This window comes from Emys orbicularis, chromosome 1 (assembly GCF_028017835.1).
Source record: "Emys orbicularis isolate rEmyOrb1 chromosome 1, rEmyOrb1.hap1, whole genome shotgun sequence".
Classification (NCBI taxonomy): Eukaryota; Metazoa; Chordata; order Testudines; family Emydidae; genus Emys; species Emys orbicularis.
The window spans coordinates 363,262,880-363,276,857 of record NC_088683.1 but is presented as its reverse complement, the minus strand read 5'-3'; the positions used below and the strand labels follow the sequence as shown (position 1 = coordinate 363,276,857).

At 48.6% G+C, this 13,978-nt stretch overlaps 1 protein-coding gene across 4 annotated transcripts; it reads right to left on the bottom strand.

Moving 5' to 3' along the window:
- Positions 1-3,262: 3,262 nt before the first annotated feature.
- On the bottom strand, positions 3,263-13,529 carry LOC135895335 (ecto-ADP-ribosyltransferase 5-like). 4 transcript variants are annotated; one of them, XM_065423408.1, is made up of 5 exons: positions 13,452-13,529; positions 9,468-9,554; positions 6,742-7,438; positions 4,908-4,940; positions 3,263-3,691 (listed from the first exon to the last, which is right to left on the bottom strand). In XM_065423408.1, exons 2-5 carry the CDS (start codon positions 9,528-9,530, stop codon positions 3,549-3,551), a joined length of 936 nt encoding a protein of 311 aa, XP_065279480.1. In that variant the 5' UTR covers positions 9,531-9,554; positions 13,452-13,529; the 3' UTR covers positions 3,263-3,548. The 4 variants fall into 4 exon arrangements, 3 of the variants coding, with proteins under 3 accessions (XP_065279480.1, XP_065279479.1, XP_065279478.1); XR_010562468.1 differs by having other exon boundaries at positions 3,626-3,691; positions 4,908-5,113; XM_065423407.1 differs by lacking the exon at positions 3,263-3,691 and having other exon boundaries at positions 4,717-4,940.
- Positions 13,530-13,978: the final 449 nt, after the last annotated feature.

The following is a 13,978-nucleotide window of genomic DNA, read 5'->3' as shown; positions in this document are numbered from 1 at the left end:
ATAGGGACGCAGTCCCTCTGCTGAGGAGTTCGCAGTCTGAGATAGACAAAGACTGGTAGAGAAAGAGAAGTAAAGTGACTTGCCCAATGTCACTCACAGCAGGCCAACGACAAAGCTGGGACGAGACCCTAGATCACCTGGCTCTCACACCGGTACCTTCCCTACCAGACCACAGCACCCCACAGGTACATTGGTGCTGGACAGATGTAGCTGTGGTGAGATTTGTATCATTGACTTTTTTTGCATTTATAACTTTTTATTAATTTTTCCAAATACAACAAATAGACCAAAATACCAGATTCATCATAATACAGACAGTAAGTAAAGGAGGTCAGGCCAAATGGAGGGGAGTAGGGGGGGAAAGCGACATATCTGTCTTCAGGCTCTGTATTAATCACAGAGCTCTAAGAAGTCAGCGCAAAGACTGCGGAATGCAGTCGTTGGTTGGCTGCGAGGTCGGCCATATCACTGAGCCAGGCATTAATGTTTGGTGAGGATGGACTTTTCCATTTTTGCAAGATGAATGTTTCAGCGACCAAAGCAGATTTGTATCATTGGCTAAACCACAGTCCAACCTGCTGTCTAGAGATGAATGCAGCACAAGTGTCTGTAATGACGTTAATGAGGAGTAAGAATTTAAAGATGTTACTATACCTGACTTCCCCGAGTGGCTGCGATTCCCTGGCAGGCTGCTGACCCAAGCAAGAGATGGCTGCAGACTAAATACTACAGCTGCAAATGCTTATACTACAGGAAATGGCCTGTCTTTATCTAAGAACCCTCCCTGTTGACTTTCACTTTCAGAATTAATGGAATAGATTTTAGCAATACAGGGTTGAGCTAACTCTCACTGAAGCCAATGGAAAGACTCCCATTGATTTCAATGGGTTTGGATCAGGCCTGTACAGACTCAAAAGGTTACTGTGAACTAGGGCCAGAGCTCCTGAGTATTCCCAATAACACCTGTTTCCAAACATATCCACAAAACTACCCCCCTTTTATCCTCTGTGCTTCCTGTTCTAGGGTTCTTTACCTCCCTGAACCAGATGCTAAAGCCAAGTAAAGACTCCAAACCCTCTGGCTATTTTAGGGGCAACAGCTTACTTAGAAACCAAGGAAAACAACATTAAGTGGGGGAATGGTTCTGCTATTGTGGGGAACTTTCTTGGCTTATACACTGCCCCAGTGAAGTGGGCTAGCGAAAGGATCTGAGTCTTCGTTCCCACTTCCTTTATCCAGAGGCCTGCCTGACCTTGAGGACTCCCCTTCCACTCTCCTGTGTGAGTCCTCATAACCCCGACAAGGCTGGGCCCAGGATTCCTGGGGGGCTCAACCACCACTCTTGGCATGGTCACTTAGGGCAGGGCTTAGGGTGTCCCCACTCTGGGGTCCTCTCTCCACACTGGACACTTCCCTGACCCACTGATCATTACATGCAGCTCAAAGCAAATAAAATGTATTAAACAGCAATCAATTGAAAAAAATAAGGAAAAAATGAGAAAGGTGACAGGAAAACCCGTCATCCCCTCTCTGTGGCACGGGGACATCACAACCAGCGTCTCTGGGATGTCAGGGCAGTTCAGTCTGTTCCTCACAGGTCCCAGGCCCCTTCCCAGGCCCTGGCTGTGCTGCAGGGATGCTGCGGGTTGGACACTTGCTCTGGCGGTGGCCACACGCCCTCAGGCTCTAGGTGGCAGGATCCTTCTTCCCAGCGTCAGCCCCCGCCCCGTCGGGGTTACGATCCCCCTCCAAGTCTGACCTGCAGAGCCTCTTGGCTGGGGGCATCTCCCTGCGCTGGGCCCACTGCCCAGGGTCCTCCCTCACTCTCCCCAGCTGCTCACCGCACCCGGCTCCGGACTGCTCCAGCCCAAGCTCCTATTACAGCCCCAGCTCCTCCACTCTGCCTCAGCTCCTGCTCCACTCTGTTGCCTCAGCACTGCTGCTGCTCTGCCTCCAGCTCCCTGGGCTGCTTCTCTGGCCCCTCTGGCTGGCCCGGCTCCACTCCCCAGCTCAGTGTGGGCCCCTGCTCTCTCCTTAGCTCGGCCCCACTCTGTCTGACCCAGGCCATTCCAGCTCACCTGGAGGACGGGACCCCCCTGGCCTCCTAACTCCCTGATTAGCCTGCCCACCCTGTCAATCAGGCTGACCTGGAGCATTGGCCTCTCCCCATTATTCCTGGGGACTGTCAGTCTCAGGGTCCTGATTTCCCATCCACCCTTCCCCTTTCTTTTAGTACTGGGAGCTAGCAACCATAACCCCCACTGAGTTTTAGTAAGGGGCCAACAGTCCCATTACATAGAGTTTTGACGTCCTACTGTAACTGAAGTTAACTGATTGCCAATTAACCCAAATGAACAGACAGCTTTTAAAATGCTCCTTTAGGCCCTTTCTGGTGCCAGACCTGAGACACCTGGGGTCTGACTATCAGAGGGTTGGAGCCCACAACCCCAGCTGAAATTAGTGGGAGCTGGGAGCACGCTATCAAATGACACAAAAGCAGAAGCTGCTTTTGGAAATGTTGCCCTAAGCACTTGTCTTTAACCTTTTTCTTGAAGGTCAGTGATTCCCCCGGGATAATGGAACATTCCATCAGGAGGCACACTGCTGAGAATCCCCGCGGGAGAGGAGCCGATGGTTTATCATGAAAACGCCAAGAGACCTTTAAGTGCAACGTCAGCATCCAATGCAGTACGTCGTTCGTTGGCTGGAAGCACTTGGCATTTCTCTCCAAGAATCTGGCTCTTTTTTTAAAGTCTGGCTCATCAACTAGATTGTGCTAATTCCAATATTCCTCCATTATAACCCCATTAATTTGCAGTGCCGTGTCTAGACAGGGTAAGCTCCCATGGCGAGGCTCACCAGAGTTTGTCCCTGGAGAGCTCAGACTGAGGCTGAACATCCCACCCGCTTGCAGTTACCTGAAACGTTCTGCTTGTGTTTCAGCCAAGAGGACTTGACAAGATCGCGGTAGGTCTGGTAAGAACCTATTTGTTGGCGTTAATTGATTTGTGAAGCATCGTTCTCATGCATGGAAGTTCTGAGCATACAATCCCAGGACAGTCAGTGGGCAGGCAGGTGGGTAAACTAGCCCAGAACTGGGCCTTTGAGCTCACCAGTTAGAAATATCATCTTCTGAGCAAATTTGATAGGAAAGTGACTGAGAGATATAGACATGGGACCCCACAAACTGTCCTGTTACAGATTCACCTGGCCGAGACACAGATTAATCCGTCACATGTATTCATGAAAATACTCTGACTTAGTTCATTTCTGAAAAGTCTTATACTGAAGTCATCAAAAGTTGGTACAAAAGTGCTAGCATGACAGGAATACAAGTAATTATTTATATAACAGACACCAATTTAACAAATCCCACCTGGAATAGAACTCTGAGCTTTCATTTTGATCTACTCATCAATAACGTATAATCAAAGCTTGCCCAAGCAGGTACCAGCGACACTCCCTCCATGTTCCTGGTTTCCCTTTGGAACGCTGGCAGAATTGCAGGACGGCTTTGGATCTGGCAAGTCCCATCACCATGATTTGTGTTAGAGAGAAAAAGTGAGTAACACGAATAGGACAATTGAGAAACCAGCAAACAGTTTCATAGCAGCAACGTGGACCAGGATGACGGATCCTCCAAACAGTAAATGGCTCAGAAAACTGGGAAAGGCAATGCCGCCTCTGGTAGCTGTTAATAGGAAAAAGCAGATCAAACAATTGATAGGAAATTATTTCACATTGACAGAGATCCTTAAAGCTGGACACTGGTTTCCTTCCCAACAGCTACTGAAACCTGTTATGCCAGAGGGACATTAATCCAATTCCCCTCAGCAGGACCTCCAGCCTGGGACATTCATCTCACTGGTGAGATATTTCACCTGTTTCCTCCCTCCTCAGCCTGCTTGTTCCTTTGGTATCAATCATTAGTGAGCACATTTCACCCAAGCCAATCCCAGAGGCTCTGATTTGGAGCTTGTTGTCTGCCACATAAGTGTATTCCAGACCAGTTATGAATAATAAAGACATGAGTCTATGAAACACTGGCTGCAGACACCAGTAACACCATTTCTGTTTGTTTGTTGGTTTGTTCTGTTGGCTTTAGGGAGAAATGTAGAGCAGATCATTCCATTTTGTGGAGGATTTTGATATTTCAAAATTTGGTTTTGTTCTGACTTGGAATAAAAAACAACAACATCATTTTGAAATTCTCCACACAAGGGAACAGAGCGTCGGCTCTGGGGTGGTCCATCAAGCAGGCTGTCCCAGGGTCAGGAGCATTGGAAGTCCTGGGTCTATGACTCCTAGGCAGCCCACCAGCCAAGCTGCCAAGGAGTCAGGCGGGTGATCTGGCCAGAACCCAGGCAGCGTTCTGACAGAACAGTGTCGAAATCAAACCATCTCTGCAAAAGGTTTAGAGTTTGACAAATTGTCAAATTCCAAGGAGAAAATGTTTTGTTGAGATTTTTCCGACCTGCTCTGGTAAAATAGTCCTGTTTAGTCCTTGAGAGGATGTAGTTCCACTGGGGCTAGAATGGGTCTAGTTATGAGAGGAGGGAGATGGAGACACACTTATGGTGTTGGGTTAGGGGATGTGTGTTCAGCTTCTAGTTCAGGACACTGAAGATGAATCTTTAGTGCTCGAAAGGGTTATTCTCCTTAAATTTTCTTTTCTGAAATCAACTGTGCCTGGAATTGAGTCAGACGGGAAGGTGCTCAGATACTAGTCATGAGCTCCCTACGAGAACCTGGATAAATAGACAGAACGTGCAGTTCATCCCACTTTTTTCTCAAGTTGTTTCCCTGTATATGACATGTTTGCCTGGTGGGGTTGCTCTGTGCTCTGCACTTCAATACAGAGGGAAAGTTATTGTCAAAACAATGAAAACAAAATGTTTCTTTCTTACCAGAGTTGTCAACACATATTTGGTTCTTCTCTCCTACGGTACAAACAGAGAGGGTCAATGAAATGTGACCTCAGGTGGAATTTTCAACTCCATTCTACTATTTCCAAAGAAACATAGTAATTGTCAGACTGGATCCCACCAACAGGCTACATCTAGCCTGGTGTCCTATCTCTGACTGAGGTCAGGCACAGCTGCATCAGGAGAAGCTGCAAGAAACCCCGGAGTGGAATTACCGACACATACAGGAAATTACTTCCCCAACCCTGGCAGTTAGTGACTGCCTTATGGCCTCATGCCTAAGGGTTTAGTGCTCTTTTAAAAAACAATGTTTTATCCTATGTAACATAACTTTGGAGATTCTCACTGTCTATATAAATAGTTAATTCTTTTTTTGAATTCTACTAAGCTCTTGGCCTCATGAAAACCTTGTGGCAATGAGTTCCACAAGTTAAGCCTGCATTCTATAATCCCTTTCACTAATTAAAATATGTTATCTTCAGTTTATTCATGTTTTATGATAAAGTGGCAAATTAGACACTGCCATTTTCCCTATCTCATTTATTATTTTATATATTTCTATCACTTTTTAATGTCTTTTCTCTTAACCAGGGGTTCTCAAACTGGGTGTCGGGACCCTTCAGGGGGTCGCGAGGTTATTACATGGGGGGTCATGAGCTGTCAGCCTCCACCCCAAATCCCGCTTTGCCTCCAGCATTTATAATGGTATTAAATACATTTTAAAGTGTTTTTAATGTATGGGGGGGGTCACACTCAGTGGTTTGCTATGTGAAAGGGGTCACCAGTACAAAAGTTTGATAACCACTGCTTAACTAAACCATCCCAATCTCTCCTGTAGAAATCGCTCCAGACCTCTGATCATTTTCATCCTCCTTCTCTCTGGACTCTTTTCCCACCCACTCCCTTCCGATAAATCTTTCAGAGCTCGGGTAATCAGAGCCAACCCTAAAATCCCAGTGAAGGGTGCCCCATGGGTTAATATAATGGTGATACAATATTTTCACATTATTCTCCATCCCATCATTCCTTATGCTTGCTAGCATTTTGTTTCCTTTATAAACCTAGCAGCACATTGAACAGAGGTTTTCACTGAGATTTGCACCGAACTCTCCACAATGCTGGCCAGGTTTCCTTCTGAGTTGATACATCTCATTAACAATCCAGTGAAATTATTCCTCACAATGGGCGTTACCTTGAATGTGTGTCAGTGAATTTCACCTGATGTTGAGTTGCCCATTCACCCAACTCGGTTAGAGCTCTCTGAAGTTCCTCACCTTCGTCCCTAGTCCTGACTGCCCCAAATAATGTGCCATCTGCACACTAGGCCATCCGACTGCTCCCTTTTCCACAGCCTCTGGATTTGCTGTGCCATGTCTGAGGAGCCACAGCTGCTCTGCCAGGGCTCCTGTGGACTCTTTACGGAGAATGTGTGTGTTGAAGACTCGCAGTGATTTGGGGCCTTCACCTGCCTTTCTAGTGCTCCCATCACCAGGGTGTCATAGAATCATAGAAGATCAGGGTTGGAAGAGATCTCTTGAGGTATCTAGTCCAACTCCCTGCTCAAAGCAGAACACTTGGTGTCGTGGGTGTCTAGACAGCTTCTCTTTCCTCAGTGAGCGAGTGGGACCCAGTGTCCACCCACCCCAGCCCGAGCCCTCTCTGGCAGCAAGAGTCGTGGCAGCCTGTCTCCCCCAGCCCTGGTGGCAAGTCCCCAACTCAGCGTCCCTCTCATCAGCTCTCCCTGAAGTGGGGTTTTCAAATTCTCCACAGAAAATAGCCCCACACAAATATTTCTCGTGTTCAGCCCAGTACTCACCGCCCAGGTATGCGCAGTTAAAATGGCTGCAGGTCCGGTTTGTGCTCCGGAGGACAAAGCGGTTATTCCTTTGTCCTCGGGACATGTTGAATATTTCATGGACTGGGATTAACACTTCTTCCTCCTCCTGAATGCGTGAGAAGGCCCTGATCTCAACACCAAAGCATGTGTGGATGGCGAACAATGTGTCCGTACCAAATGTCTTAGCTATTCCTATATCAAAAGACGAAGAGGCAAAGTATCCAAACCTAATGTGACCTGATCCCATGTGCTGAAATCTGGCAGAACCCCCCCGGTACACCGTCCTTTTGTACATCACATCACACCTCCCTCGTAAGAGCTGTGAAGCTCTTGTCAAGTAATAATGAAAGGCTTTGAACTGGAAACTGGCCATGTAATGAGCTCGAGATATCCCATTCTCTCTCACTGCCGCATTCAACTCACTGTGAAAGTCATCGTCAGTATAGGCTATTATGGCTCTTCCATGCTCATCTTTAAAGCCTGTGGGCAGAGGAATCTTTTTCTTTACAAGTTCCCATTTTTGTTTTGATTTTTCCCACACCCTGCTAAACACTGAGGACATGGACTTTTCTTTCTCTAGCAGTCCAGGTGCAATTCCAGCCATTTCTTCAGCACATCCTATATATTGGTCATCAAAAGCGTCATCCATCATGCTCAGCTCCACCTGGCATTTTGCCTGGGAGAATAAAAGAAACTTACAGTCACATTGGCATTTGTGTTACAATAGCACCTAGAGGTCACACCCAGGATCAGGGCCCCATTGTGCTCGGCCCTGTACAAACACACTAGGAATGGCCTCTGCCCTAGAAGCTTACCTCTAAAGCGACAAGGCAGAGGAAAGGGGGGAGAAAGGGATGGAACACACAAGCAGAATCCTCAGTGTGTTGTTTGTAAATGTCACATTGGCGCCTCGATTTTTGGGAGGGAGGAGCGGGGTGGGGGTGATGGATTTGTAGCTGCCCTGTAATAATAGATTAATACCGTCTGTTGCCCGGTTCCTGGGAAAAAGAAGCAGGGATGGATACAAGAGGTCTGGGAATGCAGGCGATCAGAAGGTCTGTGTCGGGTTTAACGAGGAACACTCAGTTAAGAGGGGAGAGGGAGTTGTTCAGGGGAGCCAGGCTCAGGCGCAGGTCCTGCTGGGGTGCAGAGCCTGCCTACATTAGCCCCAGGGGATGGTAGCCCTTTCGGTAAGACCGATGTGAGTGTGGACTGTGGGTTGTTTTAAAATCCGTTTTCCCTAAACGATTTGTTCTTACAGGAAAATGAACAACACTTTGTTTGGTGTCAGCAGATACACCACTGGGCACCGACTCCCGAAGGGACGAGCCACAGGGACCTGAACTCAGCCGGAGCTGCTGGGTCAGCACGATGGACTCACAGGTACCGCAACCCTGGGCCCTGTCTGAGAGTGGGAGAATCACAGGATTCCTGCACCGGAGGGTAAAGGCACAAGGCCTGACACCCGAAGGGCTGCACTCAGAGACCAGCGAGCCACGTACCCGTGACAGAGGTGTTTTTAGTTTACTGGGCTGTGTCTAGATGTAGGGTTAGGAAGAAAGGCAGGAAGGGATACATTAATAGGGAAGACAAAGCAGGGGGAACAAGGGACATAGAAGGGAGGGGGCTAGGAGAGACTGAGATCCCAATCCACTCTCACGGGAATATCTAGAAACCATCCCCATTTACCACACTGGGAGTCAGCGGGTTGCCATCTGCGTATGCCAGCCATGCACTGCGTGCTCCAGGGCTGGTGGTGCCCATGGGAAGGTTCCATCCAGGATCCAACCCCCGAATGCGCATGGAGGACGGCAACACCGTTGTGATGGGTTGTATAAACCCCACACTGGTTAACCAGGGGTTAACAGGAGCCTGAGCCCCTTTAGGCTGCAGGGTGGCACCCAGAGGGGTGTTAGGCACAACTGGTGATCAAACCCAGCTGGGTGGCTGGGAATGCCCCCTCATGGGCTAAAGCCAGACAGAGGCCTGGCCCCAGCACTGGAGGGCCCAGAGCCAGGAGGAGGCCTAGGAGGCTGGGGGCAGTGAAGCCTCTGGCCAGAGGTGAGTTGCCTCAGGCCAGGAGGAAGCCAGGGGCAGTGTTGGTAAAGCCTAGGGGGCGTTGGGACTGGAGTTTGAGGGGCTGCAGGGAGGGGGGAAGACCTCGGCAGTCCCTCTCCTGGCAGTACAGAGTGGAGCGACCTGAGGGGAACAGGAAAGCTCCTGCAGCTAAGGAGGAAATTGGTTTAATTTTGTTCTTTTGGTTTGGGATCCTGTTGGGGGATTCCCCGGGGGAGCCCTGCGAGCCCGGCCCTGAAAGAAGGGTGAGCCGGGAGAGGCTGTGCGGGCTGGAAAAAGGCTGTGGTAGGAAGATATCCATGGAAACAGCAACAAGGAGTCTGACGGAGCAGACCTTGGCTGCTGGTCAGAAGGTCCCTGGTCTGGAACCCAGTTTCGTGGGAGGGCCTGGATTCCCCCAGCAGCCACTAGGGAAGGTGGCGTGGGGCCCTGATTAGACAAACATCTGTCTGGGCTGGTCTCGGTGCACTTGGTCCAGCCTCAGCACACAAGGCTGCACTAGATAACCTCTCGTGGTCCCTTCCAGCCCTACATGTCTATAGGTCTAAGGCAGTATGGCTGCCGGCATCGCCTTGAGCAGAAACACGAGAAAACACAAAGTGCTTCCCTGGCAAAGCTCAAGAGTTTACCTGAGGGATTCCCAGCCAGGTTTGAAGACAGAAGTATGTCAAGGGGATCAGCAGAGGCTTCATAATGGTTCCAACATCCCTGTGCAGCTGCAGGATAATCCATCAGGAACGTCAGTGGAGATGTGATGGGAAAGAACACATCAAACCCAAACATCCTCCCGATTGTGTCACTGTGATCCGTTGTTCCACATTCAGTAACTGGGATTTCCCAGGCAGGAATTGCTATCTCACGAACTGCAGCCCAGCTGCAGGAGGTGGGTTTGACCCTGAAATACAGTTCTCAGCTGGAGGGGTGGGGAGTAGCTGTGGGGAAATCCTGCTTTCACTTCATGGGGATCACATTTCCCTAAAAGACTTTGGGGGGGTAGAAATATGATCCATAGTGCTGCTGTGTTGACTCATAAGTGCCACTACACTGCACAATACACAGAAACCAGCGGCCGGGCAGGTCTGTCGATCATCTCCTAGGGAATGGGGCTAAAATAACGACATAGCTCAATATTTCAGTGCCTCATCCAAGTGCCTGGTCAAGTGTTTGCTTGCCACTAACTACCTCATACACTGCACCTCGCTGCTTAGTTCTGCCCCGTGGCTAGCAGGGTGATCCACGACTCAGACGTCAAACACCAGGGCTGATCCTAGGCTCAAGGGTCAGAGCCACACGGCCCTCTCAGAGACACAAACACACAAACCTCAGTCACCTGGCCTGGTCAGGGACCCCAACCCCAGCCACATGGAGACAAACAGCAAAGAGACCAGCACACAACTTACCAAGTCTCTTTACCTCCATGCACTGGATCCACAGCTACGCCCTGAAAAACTCCCCTGCTTTCCTCTCCTGTTCGCCTGCTGAGCTGATCCCTTGTTTAGAGGATACGTTGTGGAGTTGGGTCTTTGGGGGTTGATTTTCTGGCCAGGGAAAGGGAGCCAGACATTGGAATTTGGAGTCTGGACCATGGGGGAGAACCAGTGACATGGGGACTAGGGCGTAGCAGTGTCTTGCTCAGGGAAAGCAGAGTTAGGACCAGGAGTGGGAAGCAACAGACTTGGAGTGTTTCCTGGGAGTGTTTCCTGGGAAGTTTAATGGGCAGCAGGTTTAAAACAAATAAAAGGAAGTTCCTCTTCACACAGCGCACAGTCAACCTGTGGAACTCCTTGCCTGAGGAGGTTGTGAAGGCTAGGACTATAACAGGGTTTAAAAGAGAACTGGATGAATTCATGGAGGTTAAGTCCATTAATGGCTATTAGCCAGCATGGGTAAGGAATGGTGTCCCTAGCCTCTGTTTGTCAGAGGGTGGAGATGGATGGCAGGAGAGAGATCACTGATCATTACCTGTTAGGTTCACTCCCTCTGGGGCACCTGGCATTGGCCACTGTCAGTAGACAGGATACTGGGCTGGATGGACCTTTGGTCTGACCCAGTATGGCCACTCTTATGTTCTTATGTTCACTGAACACCTGGAAATGCCATCCCTCCCCTGCCATTTGCCCGTAAAGGAGAGGGTGTGTGGTGGTGCTTTCCCTCCCATAGTGTAGCTTAGGGGTTGGCTTGGTGTAGGCGAGTGCTGAGCTGTACCTGGGGTGATGGGATGGATGTCAGCACGGAGTAAATGGGTAAGAAATGTAGGGGTGTGATGTGTGTACAGAACAGGTGGGTGGAAAATGAATCTGAACACGTTTCATATTTCTTTTAAGAATGATGGGCTGGGTGATGCTTCTTTGTTTGAAATGGCTCTTCCACGGTAGTCTGACATTGCCAATGTAAGCAGGGTCTGCTGAATTCTTCCCTGACAGCTAACTGGGAGGCGGAGAGACTTCCGGAGCAAACAGTATTTACATAAACACACCTACTCTGCTTAGATATCCAGCAGACAGAACGCTGTTGCTCAAAATTATCAACTTTGGCTGGTGTTGGGTTACAAATCAGTGGGGAAAGTAACTGAAATACATTCCGCATGGATTGTATTTTCTAAATGGACAACCTACCCTAAATTCTCAATTACTGAGGGACAATCTTCACTCATTGCTATATTTGCTTTCCACAACCAACTCCCTGTATAGCTTTCCTTGAGTGATGTACCCGAATACTTGGATGCTAATATCTAAACTGTATTCTTAAATTTATTCACCTAAATTTGGGTTATTACTGATCATGCACTATAAAACTTGGTATTTGTGGATAATCTAAGCACTATACCCAGATGTACAGACGCTCTGTTCTTAACCTGTGAATTATATAATTTTTTAACATTAGCTGTAATAAAAAAATTTAAAACTGAATGCAGGGGTAGTGAAATGCTGTTACCAATATTGGTGGCATTATTGTAATACAGGGAAGCAGGACTGTGCTTAACCTGTCCCAAATGAGAGGGTCATCCTCAGATGAAAGAACCTCGTTAAGCCAGGGGCTCCAATGCAGAGCCTGTGAAAGTAAGAGGGGTGGGGACAGCTCTCCCTAGGAGACCACAGACTGGTTTGACCTGTTCCTCCCCACTGTTCAAAAGAAGAGCTAAATAGGCTTCATTGGGAGCATCTATTGTTATTTTAAATGCTCAGTCAGAGCAGAAATCAGTTGTGGTAGGACTGTGTTTCTGCCCAACCTGCTAAGAGCTAAACATCACTGAGAAGTGAAATCACTTGAGATGGGGCAGTGTCTCTGCCCAGCCTGCAAAGAGCTGAAAATCGCTAAGATACTGAGGTGCAGAGGTCACAGCAGAGAGGGTGGCAGCAGAAGGTGACTGGCAGTCGAGTTGTGAATGAGTGGCTAGTACGAAGGTGAGCAGAGTGAGCGGCCAGCAGGGCAGCTGACGGAGAGGCGTAGCGAGCGAGTGCCCGAGCAGCGTAGCGAGTAAGGTGCAGGACACCCAGAGTTCTCAAGTAACGGCATGAACACATTCCTAGGAGATGGTGCAGGGACACACCGATCCTGAGTAAGATAAGGAGGCGAGGACTTATCCTTTTGCTAGCCAATTCCAGGGGTAGTGCAGAAGCCAGGAAAGTCCCCCACAATAGCAGGACCATTCCCCTGCTTACACTTACACACATGGGTATGTCTAGAGAGGAGTTTTGGAGTCCTACTTTCAGTGGGGTCAAGGTCAGCCATGAGTGTGGGGGGAGGGGACGCAGTGGTAACCCTGCCCAGCTACATCAGCGTAAAAACTACAGAGCCCCTTACAGAGGAAAATAACAGATACAAATCTGTCCCAGTACAAAGATGTGGGGCGGCTCTCAGTGATTTTGCTCCATAGTGAGCCAGCTCTTACTCTGGCTGTGAGAGGGCTCAGTGGGGTGGGGATCCAGATGCAAGTGGCTTGTCGAGATAGTCTACATTGAAACCTATGGTGAAGAGTCAGCCAAAATGCTGAATTACCAAATCTGCATAGATCACCCGGATCCATGGAACTTAAGGTGTTCCATTTTTGAGAAAGAAAAATTAAAGAGAAAATCTCAGGAGGTGGAGGAAAGGGACGATGTATCTATTGTAGGTAACACTTTAGAAAGAAAATTGAGAAGGAAAATAGAACAGTTGGATCAGGCACAACAAGCCTTATCCCTGGAGAAAGGGATTCGTGAGAAGTTAAGACAAAGAGTAAGTAAGCCAGACATGTCACAAACCCATCCGAGCTCCCGACCCAGATTGTGGCCCCGTTGTGCTAGGGGCTCTACATAGGGAGGCTGTGCCAATCCCAAAAAGCTTACAATCTAGGGCAGACAAAGGTTGGTAGAAGAAAGAGAGGTAGAGTGACTTGCCCATTGTCACACACAGCAGGCCATGGGCAGAGCTTTGTCTCCTCACTCCCAGTCAACTGCCTTATCCACTGGCCCACCCTCGGCCTCGGTTCCATAGGTACTGGACAGCTGTAACTGTGGGCAGATTTGTATCATTGTCTAAACCACTGTGCGACCTGTTGTCTAGAGATAAATGCAGCAGAAGTGTCTGTAATTAGGATAATGAAGAGTAAGAATTTAATGATGTTACAATACCTGGCTTTCCCAAGTGTGTCTGAGTCCCTGGCAGGCTGCTGACCCGAACAAGAGCTGGCTGCAGTTGTAGAACTTAATCTGCAGTGTTCATAACACAGGAAATAGTTTGACTTTCACTTTCGGAATTAACGGCGTTTGGTTTTTTTAGGAAATAAGGGCCGGATCTAAATCGCACTGAAGTCAATGGAAAGACTCTCATTGATTTCAATGGGCTTTGGATCAGGCCTGTACAGAGACAAAACGTTACTATGAGCTAGGGCCAGGGCTCCTGAGTATTCCCAATAACACCTGTTTCCAAACGTATCCACAAAACTACCCCCGTTTTATCCTCTGTGCTTCCTGTTCTAGGGTTCTTTACCTCCCTGTCCCAGATGTTTAAGCCAAGCAATTTTGCTACCTTGGCTCTACTGTTACCAGCAATGTAGATCTTGATGCTGAGCTCACTAGTACAATTGGCAAAGCAGTCAGGAACTTTGGTCTTTTGCAAGACAGAGCCTGGAACTATAACAAATTGTCAACTAACGTGA

Coding starts and splice junctions, on each gene's coding strand:
- LOC135895335 (XM_065423406.1), bottom strand. CDS start 9,530: ATGAAGCCTCTGCTGATCCCCTTGACATACTTCTGTCTTCAAACCTGG. Junction 7,439..9,467: donor CCTGGCTGGGAATCCCTCAG/GTAAACTCTTGA, acceptor TTATTCTCCCAG/GCAAAATGCCAGGTGGAGCT.